The sequence below is a fragment of the Dendropsophus ebraccatus genome, chromosome 15 (genome assembly GCF_027789765.1).
Source record: "Dendropsophus ebraccatus isolate aDenEbr1 chromosome 15, aDenEbr1.pat, whole genome shotgun sequence".
Taxonomy (NCBI): Eukaryota; Metazoa; Chordata; class Amphibia; order Anura; family Hylidae; genus Dendropsophus; species Dendropsophus ebraccatus.
Genome location: NC_091468.1, coordinates 74,931,834 through 74,953,316, shown reverse-complemented (window position 1 = coordinate 74,953,316; position 21,483 = coordinate 74,931,834). Strand labels below are relative to the sequence as shown.

The 21,483-nt window shown below is 48.9% G+C and overlaps 1 protein-coding gene across 1 annotated transcript in view; it reads right to left on the bottom strand.

Moving 5' to 3' along the window:
- LYST (lysosomal trafficking regulator) overlaps positions 1-21,483 on the bottom strand; it is a 442,781-nt gene that overhangs the window by 54,116 nt on the left and 367,182 nt on the right. Inside the window, exons 40-43 of the mRNA XM_069954584.1 lie at positions 18,538-18,694; positions 15,231-15,371; positions 12,634-12,851; positions 4,607-4,837 (exon numbers count right to left, since the gene is read on the bottom strand). Coding sequence (XP_069810685.1) covers positions 4,607-4,837; positions 12,634-12,851; positions 15,231-15,371; positions 18,538-18,694 — 747 coding nt within the window. The remainder of the gene's footprint in view (positions 1-4,606; positions 4,838-12,633; positions 12,852-15,230; positions 15,372-18,537; positions 18,695-21,483) is intronic.

Sequence of the window (21,483 nt, the reverse complement as noted above, 5' to 3'; positions counted from 1 at the left end):
CAGCAGATACCCCGGGGATTAGTACACGGACTATAGCTATATACTATATACTATACAGGAAGATTATCTGTATACCAGCAGATACACTGAGGATTAGTACACGGACTATAGCTATATACTATACAGGAAGATTATCTGTATACCAGCAGATACACTGAGGATTAGTACACACACTATAGCTATATACTATATACTATACATGAAGGTTATCCGTATACCAGCAGATACCCCGGGGATTAGTACACGGACTATAGCTATATACTATATACTATACATGAAGGTTATCCGTATACCAGCAGATACCCCCTGTCCTCATTCTCATACTGTCCGGCCAGATCCCCCCAAACTACACCTAGAAACTGTGCACCTAGGATACTGCAAGTTACCCTCACATCCAGGGACACACACACTCAGGGACGGACACACTCAGGACTGGTTGTACATTAGCGAGCGGTGGTACATTAGTGACTGGTTGTACATTAGTGACTGGTTGTACATTAGTGAGCGGTGGTACATTAGTGACTGGTTGTACATTAGTGACTGGTTGTACATTAGTGAGCGGTTGTACATTAGTGAGCGGTTGTACATTAGTGAGCGGTTGTACATTAGTGAGCGGTGGTACATTAGTGACTGGTTGTACATTAGTGAGCGGTTGTACATTAGTGAGCGGTGGTATATTAGTGACTGGTTGTACATTAGTGACTGGTTGTACATTAGTGACTGGTTGTACATTAGTGAGCGGTGGTACATTAGTGAGCGGTGGTACATTAGTGACTTGTGGTACATTAGTGACTGGTTGTACATTAGTGAGCGGTGGTACATTAGTGACTGGTTGTACATTAGTGACTGGTTGTACATTAGTGACTGGTTGTACATTAGTGAGCGGTTGTACATTAGTGAGCGGTTGTACATTAGTGAGCGGTGGTACATTAGTGACTGGTTGTACATTAGTGAGCGGTTGTACATTAGTGAGCGGTTGTACATTAGTGACTGGTTGTACATTAGTGAGCGGTTGTACATTAGTGAGCGGTGGTACATTAGTGACTGGTTGTACATTAGTGACTGGTTGTACATTAGTGACTGGTTGCACATTAGTAACTGGTTGTACATTAGTGAGCGGTGGTACATTAGTGACTGGTTGTACATTAGTGAGCGGTGGTACATTAGTGACTGGTTGTACATTAGTGAGCGGTTGTACATTAGTGAGCGGTTGTACATTAGTGAGCGGTGGTACATTAGTGACTGGTTGTACATTAGTGAGCGGTGGTACATTAGTGACTGGTTGTACATTAGTGACCGGTTGTACGTTAGGGAGCGGTGGTACGTTAGGGACCGGTGGTACATTAGGAAGCGGTGGTACGTTAGTGAGCGGTGGTACGTTAGTGAGCGGTTGGACATTAGTGAGCGGTTGGACATTAGTGAGCGGTTGGACATTAGTGAGCGGTTGGACATTAGTGAGCAGTTGGACATTAGTGAGCGGTTGGACATTAGTGAGCGGTAATACGTTAGTGAGCGGTGGTACATTAGTGAGCGGTGGTACATTAGTGAACGGTGGTACATTAGTGACCGGTTGGACATTAGTGAGCAGTGGTACATTAGTGACCGGTTGGACATTAGTGAGCAGTGGTACATTAGTGACCGGTTGGACATTAGTGAGCAGTGGTACATTAGTGACCGGTTGGACATTAGTGAGCAGTGGTACATTAGTGACCGGTTGGACATTAGTGAGCAGTGGTACAGGAGTGACCGATTGGACATTAGTGAGCAGTGGTACAGGAGTGAAAGGTTGGACATTAGTGATTGTTTGTACATTAGTGACTGGTTGTACATTAGTAAGCGGTTGTACATTAGTCATTGTTTGTACATTAGTGAGCAGTGGTACATCAGTGACTGGTTGTACATTAGTGAGCGGTGGTACATTAGTGACTGGTTGTACATTAGTGAGTGGTGGTACATCAGTGACTGGCTGTACATTAGTGACTGGTTGTATGTTAGTGAGCGGTGGTACATTAGTGCTGGTTGTACATTAGTGAGTGGTGGTACATCAGTGACTGGCTGTACATTAGTGACTGGTTGTATGTTAGTGAGCGGTGGTACATTAGTGCTGGTTGTACATTAGTGAGTGGTGGTACATCAGTGACTGGCTGTACATTAGTGACTGGTTGTATGTTAGTGAGCGGTGGTACATTAGTGCTGGTTGTACATCAGTGAGAGGTGGTGTATTAGTGACTGGTTGTACATCAGTGAGAGGTGGTACATTAGTGACTGGTGGTACATTAGGGAGCAGTGGTACATTAGTGACTGGTTGTATGTTAGTGAGCGGTGGTACATTAGTGCTGGTTGTACATTAGTGAGAGGTGGTACATTAGTGACTGGTTGTACATCAGTGAGAGGTGGTACATTAGTGACTTGTGGTACATTAGGGAGCAGTGGTATATTAGTGACTGGTTGCACATTAGTGACTGGTTGCACATTAGTGAGTGGTGGTACATTAGTGACTGGTTGTACATTAGTGACCGATGGGACATTAGTGAGCGGTGGTACATTAGTGACTGGTTGTACATTAGTGACTGGTTGTATGTTAGTGAGCGGTGGTACATTAGTGACCGGTTGTACATCAGTGAGAGGTGGTACGTTAAGGAGCAGTGGTACATTAGTGACTGGTTGTACATTAGTGACTGGTGGTACGTTAAGGAGCAGTGGTACATTAGTGACTGGTTGTACATTAGTGACTGGTTGTACATTAGTGAGCTGTGGTACATTAGTGACTGGTTGCACATTAGTGAGCGGTGGTACATTAGTGATTGGTTGCACATTAGGGTCCTATTCCACGGGCTGAGGAGGGCCCGATCAACGATGTAAACGAGCGTTGATCTGCTAGATCGCCGCTCGTTTACTGGGCCTATTCCACGGCCCGATGATCGTTGAGCGAGGGCTGCAAGGACATCGTTACCGATGTCCTTGCAGCAGCATACATTACCTGTCCGTGCTTCTTCTCCGCACTGTCTTTATCTCAGGGTCCCGCGCGCTCTATCTTCAGAATGGCCGGTCAGCTGACAGGCCACACTCAGCCAATCACAGGCCGCGGCGGTCCCGGCCTGTGATTGGCTGAGCGCTCCGTCAGCTGACCGGCCATTCGGAAGATAGAGTGCGCGGGACCCCGTAGAGGAGGACGGAGCGGAGAAGACGACCTGATAGGTAATGTACGATGCTGTGCTTCTCAAATCGCCGGTCGCCTGCCGTGCACCGCTATTCAACCGTAGCAATGCGCGGTGGGGGAACGATGAATTTAGGTCTGGCCCTAAATGAACGATCAGCCGATGACACGATTATCGGCTGATCGTTCTCTCTATTTCACCAAACGATAATCGGCCAAATAGGGCCAAATGGGGCTGATCCGGCCGATTATTGTTACTGTGCAATAGGGCCCTTAGTGAGCGGTGGTACATTTGTGACTGGTTGTCCATTAGTGAGAGGTGGTACATTAGTGACTGGTGGTACATTAGTGACTGGTTGTACATTAGTGAGCGGTGGTACATTAGTGACTGGTGGTACATTAGTGACTGGTTGCACATTAGTGAGCAGTGGTACATTAGTGACTGGTTGGATGTTAGTGACTGGTTGGACATTAGTGACTGGTTGGACATTAGTGACTGGTTGGACATTAGTGACTGGTTGTACATTAGTGACTGGTTGTACATTAGTGACTGGTTGTACATTAGTGAGCAGTGGTACATTAGTGAGCAGTGGTACATTAGTAACTGGTTGTACATTAGTGACTGGTTGTACATTAGTGAGCAGTGGTACATTAGTGAGCAGTGGTACATTAGTGAGCAGTGGTACATTAGTAAGCAGTGGTACATTAGTAACTGGTTGTACATTAGTGACTGGTTGTACATTAGTGAGCAGTGGTACATTAGTGAGCAGTGGTACATTAGTGAGCAGTGGTACATTAGTGAGCAGTGGTACATTAGTGAGCAGTGGTACATTAGTGAGCAGTGGTACATTAGTAAGCAGTGGTACATTAGTAACTGGTTGTACATTAGTGACTGGTTGTACATTAGTGAGCAGTGGTACATTAGTGAGCAGTGGTACATTTGTGACTGGTTGTCCATTAGTGAGAGGTGGTACATTAGTGACTGGTGGTACATTAGTGACTGGTTGCACATTAGTGAGCAGTGGTACATTAGTGACTGGTTGGATGTTAGTGACTGGTTGGACATTAGTGACTGGTTGGATGTTAGTGACTGGTTGGACGTTAGTGACTGGTTGGACATTAGTGACTGGTTGGACATTAGTGAGTGGTGGTACATTAGTGAGCAGTGGTACATTAGTAACTGGTTGTACATTAGTGAGCAGTGGTACATTAGTGACTGGTTGGACGTTGATGAGTGGTGGTACATTAGTAACTGGTTGTACATTAGTGAGCAGTGGTACATTAGTGAGCAGTGGTACATTAGTAACTGGTTGTACATTAGTGACTGGTTGTACATTAGTGAGCAGTGGTACATTAGTGAGCAGTGGTACATTAGTAACTGGTTGTACATTAGTGAGCGGTTGCACATTTGGAAACATTTCATTGAATGTAAGTAGCTTTTACACCTACCGGGTATGTAGATTCTTTGGTGTTCTCTCTGTTTTCCCGGAATGCGAATTGCACTAGCAGTCCCATAGCCGCAGGCAGCTCTCCTTCCATCAGCAGCTTTGATCCTGAACGACTCACATGGGCCGATTGGAAGAGCTGCCGCGGAGTTTGCCCATAGGTCTTTATCATAGTCTCTAAGGCGCGCCGCTGTACAGGGTCTTCAACCGCTGAAACATCCATGCCAAAGTAAGTCTAGAAGGAAGAACAAAGCATCAGCCCATCACCAACCATTATTAACCCTTTAAGCAAGCAGATTTTAACCCCTTCAGGAGCGGAGGTCATTGCTGCCCGACTGTCCAGGTGACAGTCAGGCAGCGCTCTCCTTCTCACCTTCTGACAGACACAGCACTGCTATTCTTCCACCATGATCTATAGTTTTTATTGGTATCATATTGGTGGACAGAGGTAAGTATTATACCCCCACCTGTCAAGGAAAGTGATCAGAACCACCCCCAGCCATGCTGCGGTCAGTGAGAGGAGCATATCCATAGTTTAGTTGGTTAATGGCAGGTAGCTGTGTGACTGGGGCTGCCTATCGTTATGCTGGGGCCGGTCACACTGAGGCCTGTCCCACGTTACGACATGACTGAGGTAATCAAGAGACCCCGCAGCTTAGGCTGATATCCTGAGTTAAATATATGGCTGTACAGTCAGGGTACACGTCCAAAAATGAAAATTCTATCCCAGCACTTAGAAAATTATATATGAAAAGGAATAGTGCCTAAAACATAACTTTTAATAATCTGGTTAAAATGCACCCATGTAAAGTGTGCCCATCACCAAAATTACTAATATCTACAGTTCTGTTGGATCATCGCACATCCGGAATGCGTAGAAACCAGCAGATTAGATTGTCGGTACTGAGGCTATACAGCCTCACGTCAGTATCCCAAAAATACGTAATAATCTCCCAACGCGTTTCTGCCACTGGTTATCATGGCGTCATCAGGGGAGTGAGATTAGCAAACACGCCACTAGGTGGATACATATACTAATAAGTACCAATACAGATAATCGTATTATAGATTAGCAAACACGCCACTAGGTGGATACATATACTAATAAGTACCAATACAGATAATCGTATTATAGATTAGCAAACACGCCACTAGGTGGATAGTATACTAATAAGTACCAATACAGATAATCGTATAGTTGCAATATAATCCCGGTGACAGTGGTTCTGTACTTTTATGTGTCTACTCTTTCAAACCGGGAGACATTGAAATAGATAATAGGGCTAAATAGTGTGTAGTGCAGCTATTGCCGCCATGCGGCTACTCACTAGCCCTTATTAGTGCCAGGCGAAGGGGGAATGCCATGGAGACACTGCAACAAAGGTAAAAATGAACGTATTTACTACTATTTACCACCATATGTATAACAGATGTCCCAGTTATTAGAGATACCTAAGCGGATTACTCACTCAGTACTCCCACGGTGAATGGTCCAATGATGCTGAATCGCTGCATTGGCAGCAAACAACAGCTGGATCTAAAAAAATCGGGGGTAATATATGAGAGAAGTTGTTCCATACGGCCCCAATGTTCGTTTATCTCCCTAGTGCACTCACCGTTCCCCCCGCCAGAACTCCGGATACAACAGTCAATGTCTGCGTCTGCAGTGGCAGATCACAGACTGGGCCCGCCGACGCTGGTCTAAAAAGTCCCGCGTCCCGCCCTCCCATGATGTCAGAAGCGTGCGCTTCCATCGGGAGAACGCCCCTCAAGTCATGTGATGCATGCTGCGAGGGAATCTCCCCGCCCGCTCAGGCCGCCCACGCCGGTCATGTGACTGTGACGTCACACGCAGGCGTAGAGCGTCCCGTCCCCTGCCAGGACCTGACAAAGAATGCAGGTCCATAGGGTGAGCGGTGGAGCGCCGCTGTCCACGGTGCTGACCATGGTATTAGTGATGCAGCCGAGTCATTAGGACACAGGCACATCAATCCTATTTCTGGCTATGTAAATAAAGAACTGGTATACGTGGCAAGGCAAAGGGGGACCAGGATCGACTTAGGAAGGGCAAAGGATAGGTCCTATAGGTAGGGGATATATGGGAGGTTACTTATAACTGCGAGATGATTATTGTAACGGGATAAAGATACTTGTATTGGTCTTTACAGGGCCTAACTGCCCCTATTAACCCCTGCTCTAGACCCTATGCCTAGGTGGGGTGGCCGCCCTAAAAAGGGCGGTCCCACTCGGGAACCTATATTAGTTATCCCTATCGTTCTCCCTCACTATCTGATGGATCTTCCTTGATGGTCTACTAAGACCCTCCCTTACTACCTGGCATACCATCAGAGTGGGTTTAACCCTATGGTTGCAAGGACGGGCGGCATCAGGGAGGGAATGTGGGAGTACCAGTGGGGGAGGGGGGGGGGGGGGCGCGGAGCAGGGGAATGGGGGGGGGGGGGGGGGGAAGAGAGGAGAAAAGAAAAGAGGACACACAACCTGGAACCTTGCTGTTTCAGGTAACACAGGGCATAAATAGGGAAAGATGGTGTATAGCCCTACAGATTTATATAAAGCAGGAAAAACTCTGTTGCTCATTTATACCCCCAGGTGCAGTGGTCTGGAGGGTATAAATCCACCTGCATTCCTTTTGCAAAAGGACCTTATTGAAGTCCCCTCCCCGTGGTGACCGTTTGACTAGTTCTATACCCACAAAGGAGAGTTGCCCTGTGTTACCTACTCGGCATGAATTGACATGGTGAGCCATGGGGGTATCCCTGTGATTTCGGATGTCCCCCAGGTGTTCCAGAATCCTCTTGCGAAACTCCCTATAGGTTTTGCCCACATACTGGGCTGAACAAGGGCACGTCACCAGGTATATAACCCCTCTAGAGCTACAGTTAATAAACTGTTTAATCTCGTATATGTTGTTAGTCCTATTACTGCTGAACGTTAGCGTCTTGGTGACATTCACACATGCCTTACAGTGCCCGCATCTATAGCAACCAACCGTACTTGTGGCGTTAAGCCAGGTGCGTGCCTGTGGTTCGGGCATAAGGTGGCTGTGTGTCACCAAGTCACCAATACTTTGACCCTTCCTATAGGTGATTTGGGGGCGATCTCCTACAATGTCTGCCAAGTCAGGGTCCATCCTCAAAATGCTCCAATACCTCTGGAACACCTCTTTTACTTTGGCTGACTCACTGTCAAAAGTCCCTATCATCCGGATAATTCTATCCGAGACTTCCATGGTTTTAGGTATCAACAGTTGCGATCTAGATTTTTTGCTCGCCTCTTTGTATGCCGCCCTGAGGATATGATCTGGATATCCCCTCTCCTGAAATCTAGTTCTTAGATCATTCGCCTGCCTCTAATAGTCTGTCCTTTTGCATGCACTTACTAGTCATTGCTCCCACTAGCCAGAAACCTACTCCACACTGATGAGGGGCAAAAACCCCGAAACAGCTGTCTGTGGATGGATACCTTGCTGAGGTGGTTTCCTTGATTGGAGAACACTTTGACTTGGTTGTTCCTTCCCGGAGGGAAGGTCTGGCTAGTTCACTGACGTCGAGACATGTGATGGTGTCTCTGCAGTGTTCTTTTGCATATTCGATTTCCCAGGGGGCAATGTTCTAGAATACACTGACGTTGAGACATGTGATGGTGTCTCTGCGGTGTTTTGGTTGATCTCCCTGAGGTCAACCAGCGTCCTTTTGCATGCACTTACTAGTCATTGCTCCCACTAGCCAGAAACCTACTCCACACTGATGAGGGGCAAAAACCCCGAAACAGCTGTCTGTGGATGGATACCTTGCTGAGGTGGTTTCCTTGATTGGAGAACACTTTGACTTGGTTGTTCCTTCCCGGAGGGAAGGTCTGGCTAGTTCACTGACGTCGAGACATGTGATGGTGTCTCTGCAGTGTTCTTTTGCATATTCGATTTCCCAGGGGGCAATGTTCTAGAATACACTGACGTTGAGACACGTGATGGTGTCTCTGCGGTGTTTTGGTTGATCTCCCTGAGGTCAACCAGCGTCCTTTTGCATGCACTTACTAGTCATTGCTCCCACTAGCCAGAAACCTACTCCACACTGATGAGGGGCAAAAACCCCGAAACAGCTGTCTGTGGATGGATACCTTGCTGAGGTGGTTTCCTTGATTGGAGAACACTTTGACTTGGTTGTTCCTTCCCAGAGGGAAGGTCTGGCTAGTTCACTGACGTTGAGACATGTGATGGTGTCTCTGCAGTGTTCTTTTGCATGTTGGAGGATAAGGACACGTACGAGACACTGCAACATAACCCCACTGACACATATAAAAGGGAATTGCTGGAGATACTTAATGCAGCCAAACAGGAGCGTCTCCTAGATGATAATGAATATAAATTTTTGGTGCCAAGGGTCCCCACGATACCAACGTTCTACGCTCTGCCTAAAGTACATAAGGGGACGAGGCCCCTAAAAGGCAGACCGATTGTCTCAGGTATAGGGAGCATTGCGCAGAACGTTGGTATATATATTGACAAGGTCCTTAGAAATTTTGTTCACTCCTTACCGTCCTACACCAGAGACACGATGGACTTGCTCCAGAAACTGGAAGGACTAACAATTGATTCCAATACCACTCTGGCCAGCATTGATGTTGAGGCCCTTTATTCCTCGATACCACATGAAATGGGTTTAAAGGCGGTTGACTACTTTCTCTCCTCTAGGGGAACTCAATTCAGGGCTCATAACAATTTCATATTACAATTATTGGAGTACACATTAACAAGAAATTACTTCATGTTCGAGGGGAAGATATACCACCAGCTCAGGGGCACCGCAATGGGGAGCCCGTGTGCCCCCACGTATGCAAACTTGCTCCTGGGCTGGTGGGAGGCCACCATATCCCTCTCGGATGAAAGGGAGTGTTTTAGCGAGAAGGTCCTGCAGTGGTCGCGATATATAGACGACATTTTTATTTTGTGGGAGGGATCGTCTATGGATTTTGCCAAATATGTTGATCTACTTAACAATAATACGATTGGTCTCCATTTTACTTTTGAAACCAATCCTTCCAGCCTGCCGTTCTTGGATGTTAGAATTACGAAGACCGCGTCGGGGGGGGTTGGAGACCACCATCTTTAGGAAGGACACTGCTACCAACAGTCTCCTGAGATGGGAGAGTTGTCATCCAGCCCCCCTGAAACGAGGTATTCCTAAAGGGCAGTATTTACGCCTCAAAAGGAATTGTTCCAATGAGACAGACTATAAGAGGCAGGCGAATGATCTAAGAACTAGATTTCAGGAGAGGGGATATCCAGATCATATCCTCAGGGCGGCATACAAAGAGGCGAGCAAAAAATCTAGATCGCAACTGTTGATACCTAAAACCATGGAAGTCTCGGATAGAATTATCCGGATGATAGGGACTTTTGACAGTGAGTCAGCCAAAGTAAAAGAGGTGTTCCAGAGGTATTGGAGCATTTTGAGGATGGACCCTGACTTGGCAGACATTGTAGGAGATCGCCCCCAAATCACCTATAGGAAGGGTCAAAGTATTGGTGACTTGGTGACACACAGCCACCTTATGCCCGAACCACAGGCACGCACCTGGCTTAACGCCACAAGTACGGTTGGTTGCTATAGATGCGGGCACTGTAAGGCATGTGTGAATGTCACCAAGACGCTAACGTTCAGCAGTAATAGGACTAACAACATATACGAGATTAAACAGTTTATTAACTGTAGCTCTAGAGGGGTTATATACCTGGTGACGTGCCCTTGTTCAGCCCAGTATGTGGGCAAAACCTATAGGGAGTTTCGCAAGAGGATTCTGGAACACCTGGGGGACATCCGAAATCACAGGGATACCCCCATGGCTCACCATGTCAATTCATGCCGAGTAGGTAACACAGGGCAACTCTCCTTTGTGGGTATAGAACTAGTCAAACGGTCACCACGGGGAGGGGACTTCAATAAGGTCCTTTTGCAAAAGGAATGCAGGTGGATTTATACCCTCCAGACCACTGCACCTGGGGGTATAAATGAGCAACAGAGTTTTTCCTGCTTTATATAAATCTGTAGGGCTATACACCATCTTTCCCTATTTATGCCCTGTGTTACCTGAAACAGCAAGGTTCCAGGTTGTGTGTCCTCTTTTCTTTTCTTTTCTCCTCTCTTCCCCCCCCCCCCATTCCCCTGCTCCGCGCCCCCCCCCCCCTCCCCCACTGGTACTCCCACATTCCCTCCCTGATGCCGCCCGTCCTTGCAACCATAGGGTTAAACCCACTCTGATGGTATGCCAGGTAGTAAGGGAGGGTCTTAGTAGACCATCAAGGAAGATCCATCAGATAGTGAGGGAGAACGATAGGGATAACTAATATAGGTTCCCGAGTGGGACCGCCCTTTTTAGGGCGGCCACCCCACCTAGGCATAGGGTCTAGAGCAGGGGTTAATAGGGGCAGTTAGGCCCTGTAAAGACCAATACAAGTATCTTTATCCCGTTACAATAATCATCTCGCAGTTATAAGTAACCTCCCATATATCCCCTACCTATAGGACCTATCCTTTGCCCTTCCTAAGTCGATCCTGGTCCCCCTTTGCCTTGCCACGTATACCAGTTCTTTATTTACATAGCCAGAAATAGGATTGATGTGCCTGTGTCCTAATGACTCGGCTGCATCACTAATACCATGGTCAGCACCGTGGACAGCGGCGCTCCACCGCTCACCCTATGGACCTGCATTCTTTGTCAGGTCCTGGCAGGGGACGGGACGCTCTACGCCTGCGTGTGACGTCACAGTCACATGACCGGCGTGGGCGGCCTGAGCGGGCGGGGAGATTCCCTCGCAGCATGCATCACATGACTTGAGGGGCGTTCTCCCGATGGAAGCGCACGCTTCTGACATCATGGGAGGGCGGGACGCGGGACTTTTTAGACCAGCGTCGGCGGGCCCAGTCTGTGATCTGCCACTGCAGACGCAGACATTGACTGTTGTATCCGGAGTTCTGGCGGGGGGAACGGTGAGTGCACTAGGGAGATAAACGAACATTGGGGCCGTATGGAACAACTTCTCTCATATATTACCCCCGATTTTTTTAGATCCAGCTGTTGTTTGCTGCCAATGCAGCGATTCAGCATCATTGGACCATTCACCGTGGGAGTACTGAGTGAGTAATCCGCTTAGGTATCTCTAATAACTGGGACATCTGTTATACATATGGTGGTAAATAGTAGTAAATACGTTCATTTTTACCTTTGTTGCAGTGTCTCCATGGCATTCCCCCTTCGCCTGGCACTAATAAGGGCTAGTGAGTAGCCGCATGGCGGCAATAGCTGCACTACACACTATTTAGCCCTATTATCTATTTCAATGTCTCCCGGTTTGAAAGAGTAGACACATAAAAGTACAGAACCACTGTCACCGGGATTATATTGCAACTATACGATTATCTGTATTGGTACTTATTAGTATACTATCCACCTAGTGGCGTGTTTGCTAATCTATAATACGATTATCTGTATTGGTACTTATTAGTATATGTATCCACCTAGTGGCGTGTTTGCTAATCTATAATACGATTATCTGTATTGGTACTTATTAGTATACTATCCACCTAGTGGCGTGTTTGCTAATCTCACTCCCCTGATGACGCCATGATAACCAGTGGCAGAAACGCGTTGGGAGATTATTACGTATTTTTGGGATACTGACGTGAGGCTGTATAGCCTCAGTACCGACAATCTAATCTGCTGGTTTCTACGCATTCCGGATGTGCGATGATCCAACAGAACTGTAGATATTAGTAATTTTGGTGATGGGCACACTTTACATGGGTGCATTTTAACCAGATTATTAAAAGTTATGTTTTAGGCACTATTCCTTTTCATATATGATATCCTGAGTTACAAGACTGACAGGGGAGCCGGACGACTGCGGAGCTGACTGTAACTGGTGATAGGCTAATGGGGAAACGGTCTGCATGGCTGGCTTTTTGCCATGTTTTGGTTTGGGAAGGGACGTTCTTTCAGGCAGATTCCACTTACGGCCGGATGGAAGACATTGATGGCCTGAACAGCGGCGCGTCCCTTCTGCTTGTAGCCAAACACCAGATCGATCCAGTGGCACATGGTCTGCGACACGTAGTCGGACTCCAGGGCTTGTCGATGGATCAGGATGAAAAGACGAGGATCGTTCCGCGCCCAAGGTGGAAGATTAACGTGATTGACACGTTCTCCGTTCTGACGCAGCCCGAAATCAAAGCCTGAGGAAGGGAAATAAGAAGACTGATGAAAGGAGCTGCCCGGCTGGGGATAGTACCCCGCCCTGCTGCCCAATGATCAGCTGATCAATGCCACATGTGCCAACACCGGGCCGGGATCATCGGTAACATGGCACGGACGCTGGGGGAGATACGGGGCTCCGTCATGTGTATAAATGGGGGGGGGGATACGGCCTGAGCCAAACACTCACTGTACAGCTGGGGGAGATACCGGGCCCCGTCATGTGTATAAATGGGGGGGGGGGGGGGGGGGGGGGAGATACGGCCTGAGCCAAACACTCACTGCACAGCTGGGGTAGATACCGGGCCCCGTCATGTGTATAAATGGGGGGGGGGGGATACGGCCTGAGCCAAACACTCACTGCACAGCTGGGGTAGATACCGGGCCCCGTCATGTGTATAAACGGGGGGGATACGGCCTGAGCCAAACACTCACTGCACAGCTGGGGTAGATACCGGGCCCCGTCATGTGTATAAATGGGGGGGGGGGGGAGATACGGCCTGAGCCAAACACTCACTGCACAGCTGGGGTAGATACCGGGCCCCGTCATGTGTATAAACGGGGGGGATACGGCCTGAGCCAAACACTCACTGTACAGCTGGGGGAGATACCGGGCCCCGTCATGTGTATAAATGGGGGGGGGGATACGGCCTGAGCCAAACACTCACTGTACAGCTGGGGGAGATACCGGGCCCCGTCATGTGTATAAATGGGGGGAGGGGGGGGGGGGAGATACGGCCTGAGCCAAACACTCACTGCACAGCTGGGGGAGATACCGGGCCCCGTCATGTGTATAAATGGGGGGGGGGATACGGCCTGAGCCAAACACTCACTGTACAGCTGGGGGAGATACCGGGCCCCGTCATGTGTATAAATGGGGGGGGGGGGGGATACGGCCTGAGCCAAACACTCACTGCACAGCTGGGGGAGATACCGGGCCCCGTCATGTGTATAAATGGGGGGAGGGGGGGGGGGGAGATACGGCCTGAGCCAAACACTCACTGCACAGCTGGGGGAGATACCGGGCCCCGTCATGTGTATAAATGGGGGGGGGGGGGGGGATACGGCCTGAGCCAAACACTCACTGCACAGCTGGGGGAGATACCGGGCCCCGTCATGTGTATAAATGGGGGGGGGGGGATACGGCCTGAGCCAAACACTCACTGCACAGCTGGGGGAGATACCGGGCCCCGTCATGTGTATAAATGGGGGGGGGGGGGGGGATACGGCCTGAGCCAAACACTCACTGTACAGCTAGGGGAGATACCGGGCCCCGTCATGTGTATAAATGGGGGGGGGGGGGGGATACGGCCTGAGCCAAACACTCACTGTACAGCTGGGGGAGATACCGGGCCCCGTCATGTGTATAAATGGGGGGGGGGGGGATACGGCCTGAGCCAAACACTCACTGCACAGCTGGGGGAGATACCGGGCCCCGTCATGTGTATAAATGGGGGGGGGGGGGGGATACGGCCTGAGCCAAACACACACTGCACAGCTGGGGGAGATACCGGGCCCCGTCATGTGTATAAATGGGGGGGGGGGGGGGGGGATACGGCCTGAGCCAAACACTCACTGTACAGCTGGGGGAGATACCGGGCCCCGTCATGTGTATAAATGGGGGGGGGGGGATACGGCCTGAGCCAAACACTCACTGCACAGCTGGGGGAGATACGGCCTGAGCCAAACACTCACTGCACAGCTGGGGGAAGAGTCAGTGTAATACATGAAGGGATATACATACATATATGTATATACACATATACACACACACATATTTATATATATACACACACACACACACACACACCATACATATATATATATATATTATATATATATATATATATATATATATATATATATACACATACATACATACACACACACACACACACACACACACTAGCGATTCCTTCCATACTTGTTGCTATCTATTCAGTCTCCCTTCCCCAGTTCTCAGCTGCTGCTTTCTGCTGAAGATACAGAAATCTGTGTGTCAGCTTATCTCTTTGTCTCCCCCTCCTCCCTTCTGACAAAGCTGTATCTGCACTCTGTAATGCCGGGAGGAGTAATCACAGTAAGATCACCAGTAACTTAACCTTGGATTAACCCTCTCAGCATTACAGAGTGCAGATACAGCCGGCCAGGCACCTGTTTACATCAGTCGTCCCAGAAGGGAGGGGGAGACAGAGAGAACGGCTCACCGATTTCTGTATCTTCAGCAGAAAGCAGCAGCTAAGAACTGGGGGAAGGAGACTGATAAGGTGATGAATGTATGGAAGGCATTGTGAGTCTCCGGGAGGAATCACTCAGCGTGCCCCTTTAATAACTAACACGTGATAAAAGATGTAACATACCTTCTCGGTTTACTAAAAACTCTGGTAAATAGAAGAATTCTGGAATCAACTCTTTTACATCGGTCATTGATTCATAAGAGGATAATCGCCAGGTGGTGTTCATGGAATGGAAGGTTCTGTCCGGAATGTCAAAGCTCTGATCTGCAATGGAAGGATATGAAAGACAAAGGAACATCAAGACCTACTGCATTTAAAGGGGTATTCCTACCTGCCTGTCATCCTGTATACAGGGAATGGGGGGGGGGGGGGAACGAGCCGATCATATGGGGGGGGAACGAGCCGATCATATGAGGGGATAACAAGCCAATCACATGGGGGGGATAACAAGCCAATCACATGGGGGGATAACGAGCCGATCACCTGGGGTATTTAAATTGTCCACCAAGTGACAGCTGAGCCATGGAAACATCGGTGGGGTCTGAGGTAGGTATGGATACACTGTACATAGAGGGTGTATATATATATATATATATATATATATATATATATATATATATATATACACACACACACATACACTAATGTTCAAAAGTTTGGGGTCACCCAACCAATTTAGTGTTTTCCATGAAAAGTCCCACTTCTTCACCACCGTACGTTGTGAAATGATTAGTAAATAGAGACAAGACATTGACAAGGTTAGAAATACTGATTTGTATGGGAAATAACATTGTTCTTCCATCACACTTTGCTTCCGTCCCAGAATCCTCCTTTTGCAGCGATTCCAGCATTGCACACCTTTAGAGTGACAAGTTGGGGTAAGGGGCCTCCCGGCGAGGAACCATAAGGGGGGTCTCTGCGACCACGACCGGGTGGTTGCTAGAGGGATTTAAATATAATGGGGATAGTAGTGGTTCAATATCATGAGGGAGCTAAACATGGCTGCTAGAGCTAGTGGAGTGGGTGGGCTTAGCTGGGGGGCTTTGTGTAGAGACAAAGAGAAATAGCTAGGCGGGGGGAATACCTGTGGGAGGTATGCCAGGTGAGATAGGTGTGAGAGGGGGTGGAGTTATGAGAATAAAAGGAGAGTGAGTGTGAGTTAGGACAAGCACTTTTTTGCAGGTCCCACCCACCCACCCTGTTTGTTATCAAGGTTTTTTGTACTACTGTGTTTGTTACGGTTTTTATAGTGTTGCAGGTTCAATGTTTATGTAAGGCGGAAATCACGCCCCCCTTTTCGGTTGGTTCCATTTGGTGAGGGGCCCCTTGCCGTGGTTCGGCTAGGCGGCAGGCTGCGGTCAATGGGGGAGGAATGGCCTAGGCGGGTCACCCTCACCCTCACCTTGGTTCCTGGGGAAAAGGAGGGCGTGATTTGTGTCGGGCCTCCCCATGTGTATTTAAGTTGTAATAAAATGCAGCATACGCTGCAAAATTTTTGCCAAAATGTGTGTGTGTGTTATTTAATTTTGTATCATGTAAGTTTTAGCTAAGGGAGGGAGTGGAGTTAGCAGGTTCCCCCCTTAGGCATTCTAGCTATTAATCTGTTGGGGTAAGCTGGAGAAATTGCCCCCCACGCTTCTAGAAGCAGCTCCCACAAGTGGGATTGGTTGGATGGGCACTTCTGGCGTACCATACGGTCCAGCTGCTCCCACAATGGGGTGGTGATCTGGTGACTGCGCTGGCCACTCCATTCCCTAGGATAGAATACCAGCTGCCGCTTCTACTGGAAATAGTTCTTGCACAATTTGGAGGTGTTTAGGGTCATTGTCCTGTTGTAGGATGAAATTGGCTCCAACCAAGCGCTGCCCACTGGGTATGGCATGGCGGTGCAGAGTGATGGCCTTCCTTATTCACAATCCCTTTTACCCTGTACAAATCTCCCCCCTTACCAGCACCAACCCCAGACCATCACATGACCTCCACCATGTATAACAGATGGCGTCAGGCATTCTTCCAGCATCTTCTCATTTCTTCTGCGTCTCACAAACCTTCTTCTTTGTCATCCAAACACCTCAAACTTGGATTCATCCGTCCACAACACTTTTTCCAGTCTTCCTCTGCCCAATCTCTGTGTTCTTTTGCCCATCTTACTCTTTTTCTTTTATTGGCCAGTCTCAGATATGGCTTTTTCTTTGCCACTCTGCCCTGAAGCCCAAAATCCGGCAGCCGCCTCTTCCCTGTAGATGGTGACACTGGTGTTTTGCGGGTCCTATGTAATGAAGATGCCAGTTGGGGACCTGTGAGGCGTCTGTTTCTCACACTAGAGACTCTAATGTGCTGATCTTCTTGCTTAGTTGTGCAACGCAGCCTCCCACTTCTTTTTCTACTCTGGTTAGAGCCTGTTTGTGCTGTTCTCTGAAGGGAGTAGTACACACCGTTGTAGAAAATCTTCAATTTCTTAGCAATTTCTCGCATGGAATAGCCTTCATTTCTAAGAACAAGAATAGACTGTCGAGTTTCAGATGAAAGTTCTCTTTTTCTGGCCATTTTGAGCGTTTAATTGACCCCACAAATGTGATGATCCAGAAACACAATCTGCTCAAAGGAAGGTCAGTTTTGTAGCTTCTGTAACCAGCTAGACTGTTTTCAGATGTGTGAACATGATTGCACAAGGGTTTTCTAATCATCAATTAGCCTTCTGAGCCAATGAGCAAACACATTGTACCATTAGAAGACTGGAGTGATAGTTGCTGGAAATGGGCCTCTATACACCTATGTAGATATTGCACCAAAAACCAGACATTTGCAGCTAGAATAGTCACTTACCACATTAGCAATGTATAGAGTGGGTTGGTTTAAGTTAGGACTAGTTTAAAGTTATCTTCATTGAAAAGTACAGTGATTTTCCTTCAAAAATAAGGACATTTCAATGTGACCCCAAACTTTTGAACGGTAGTGTATATATTTCCCTCCCCCCTCTCTCTCTTCCCCATCCCCTCCCCCCTCTTTCACTCTCCCCCATCCCCTCACCCCCTCTCTCTCCTCTTTCCCTCTCCCCAACCCCCCTTCTTTCCCTTCCCCCTCTCTCACTCTCCCCCATCCCCCTTCTTTCCCTCCCCCCTCTTTCTATCCCCATCCCCTCCCCCTCCTCCTCTCTCTATCCCCCATCCCCTCCCCCCTTTTTTCCCTCCCCCCCTCTCTCTCACCCATCCCCTCCCCCCTCTTTCTCATTTTCCCCCTTTCCCTCCCCCCTCTTTCCCTCTCCTCCCCCCCTCTCTCTCTCTCCCCTATCCCCTCCCCCCTTCTTCCCCCCCCCCTCTCTCCCCCATCCCCTCCCCCCCTCTCTTCCTCTCACTCTCCCCCTACACCCCCCCCCCCCTTTTTCTCCATGATGCCTGGTGAGTACAGGCGGGATCAGCAGGACACTAACCTTGATATGCCAGGAACATCTTGGTGAATGGCGGCAATCTGACCAGGAAGTGGAGCACGGTGCCGCTGTTGGAGTAGTGTGAGCCGTAGTGATATGGCTGCACCGGGGGCATCGGGTCATCTTCTCTATCGGCTTTACTGTACTCGTCTTCCAGATACTGAAAGGAAAACATGGAAGTTCAGACAGGATCCTGGATCTACACAATGTAAAGTGTCACCGTTATAGAGAGAAGGAGCTGAGCCGATACACGATGTAGTGTCACCGTTACCGAGAGAGGGACAGGAGCCGCGAGCCGATACACGATGTAAAGTGTCCCCATTACCGAGAGAAGGAGCGGAGCCGCAAGCCGATACACGATGTAAAGTGTCACCTTTACCGAGAGAAGGAGAGGAGCCGCAAGCCGATACACGATGTAAAGTGTCACTGGTACTGAAAGAAGGAGCGGAGCCGATACACGATTTAAAGTGTCACCGCTACCGAGAGAAGGACCGGAGCCGCAAGCAGATACACAATGTAAAGTGTCACTGGTACCAAGAGATGGAGCAGAGCCGCGAGCCGATACACGATGGAAAGTGTCACCGTTACCGAGAGAAGGAGAGAAGCCGCAAGCCGATACACGATGAAAGTGTCACCGTTACCGATAGAAGGACAGGAACCGCTAGCCGATACATGATGTAAAGTTTCCACGTTACCGAGAGAAGGAGCGGAGCCGCGAGCCGATACACAATGTAAAATGTCACCGTTACCAAAAGGAGGAGCGGAGCCGCGAGCCGATACACGATGGAAAGTGTCACTGGTACTAAGAGATGGAGCAGAGCCGCGAGCCGATACACAATGGAAAGTGTCACCGTTACCGAGAGAAGGACCGGAGCCACGAGCCGATGCACGATGTAAAATGTCACTGGTACCGAGAGGAGGACTGGAGCAGCGAGCCGATACACAATGTAAAATGTCACCGTTACCAAAAGTAGGAGCGGAGCCGCGAGCCGATACACGATGGAAAGTGTCACTGGTACCAAGAGATGGAGCAGAGCCGCGAGCCGCTACACAATGGAAAGTGTCACCGTTACCGAGAGAAGGAGAGGAGCCGCAAGCCGATACACGATGTAAAGTGTCACTGGTACCAAGAGATGGAGCAGAGCCGCGAGCCGATACACGATGGAAAATGTTACCGTTACCGAGAGAAGGAGAGAAGCCGCAAGCCGATACACGATGGAAAATGTTACCGTTACCGAGAGAAGGACAGGAACCGCGAGCCAATACACAATGTAAAGTGTCCCCGTTACCGAGAGAAGGACCGGAGCCGCGAGCCGATGCACGATGTAAAGTGTCACTGGTACCAAGAGATAGAGCGGAGCCGCGAGCCGATACACAATGTAAAGTGTCACTGTTACCGAGAGGAGGACGGGAGTCGCAAGCGTATACACGATGTAAAGTGTCACGGTTACCAAGAGAAGGACCGGGGCCGCGAGCCGCGAGCCAATACACAATGTAAAGTGTCACCGTTACCGAGAGAAGGACCGGCGCCGCGAGCCGATACACGATGTAAAGTGTCACTGGTACCGAGAGAAGGAGAGGAGCCGCAAGCCGATACACGATGTAAAGTGTCACAGTTACCAAGAGAAGGACCAGGGCCGCGAGCCAAGAGCAGATACACGATGGAAAGTGTCACCGCTACCGAGAGAAGGACCGGAGCCGCAAGCAGATACACAATGTAAAGTGTCACTGGTACCAAGAGATGGAGCAGAGCCACAAGCCGATACACGATGGAAAGTGTCCCCGTTACCGAGAGAAGGAGAGAAGCCGCAAGCCGATACACAATGAAAGTGTCACCGTTACCGATAGAAGGACAGGAACTGCGAGCCGATACACGATGTAAAGTGTCACTGTTACCGAGAGAAGGACCGGAGCCGCGAGCCGATACACAATGTAAAGTGTCACCATTAACGAGAGAAGGACCTGAGCCGCAAGCCAATACACGATGTAAAGTGTCACCGTTTCCGAGAGAAGGACCGGAGCTGATACACGATGTAAAGTGTCACCGGACCAGAGCCGCGAGCAGATATACGATGTTAAGTGTTACCGCTACCGAGAGAAAGAGAAAAGCCGCAAGCCGATACACGATGTAAAGTGTCACCGGACTGGAGCTGCAAGCAGATATACAATGTAAAGTGTCACCGTTCCTGAGAGAAGGAGCGGAGCCGCGGGCCCATACATGATGTAAAGTGTCACTGTACCGAGAGGAGGACTGGAGCCGATACACAATGTAAAGTGTCACCGTTACCGAGAGAAGGACCGGAGCCAAGAGCCAATACACAATGTAAAGTGTCACTGGTACCGAAAGAAGGAGCGGAGCCGATACACGATGTAAAATGTCACCGTTACCGAGAGAAGGAGCGGAGTCGCGATCCGATACACGATGTAAAGTGTCACTGGTACCGAAAGAAGGAGCGGAGCCGATACACGATGCAAAGTGTCACCGTTACCGAGAGAAGGACCGGAGCCGCAAGCCGATACACGATGTAAAGTGTCACTGGTACCAAGAGATGGAGCAGAGCCGCGAGCCAAAACACGATGGAAAGTGTCACCGTTACCGAGAGAAGGAGAGGAGCCGCAAGCCGATACACGATGTAAAGTGTCACTGTTACCGAGAGAAGGAGAGAAGCCGCAAGCCGATACATAATGTAAAGTGTCACCGTTACCGAGAGAAGGACCGGAGACGGGAGCCGATACACGAGAAACACGATTAGATGGGAAACACCTGGACGGCCGATACTATAAATACACAAAGGACCAATAGGAATCCAATTATTACCTGAGACTACAAAGTGTCAGATTTATAAGTATAAAACAAGCTTTATTAGTGACGGGAAAAACACTCAAACACGGCCACAAGCCGAGCGTGTAAGTTAGCCAGCGGGAGAGGATGGCACTCAAAGGGTTACA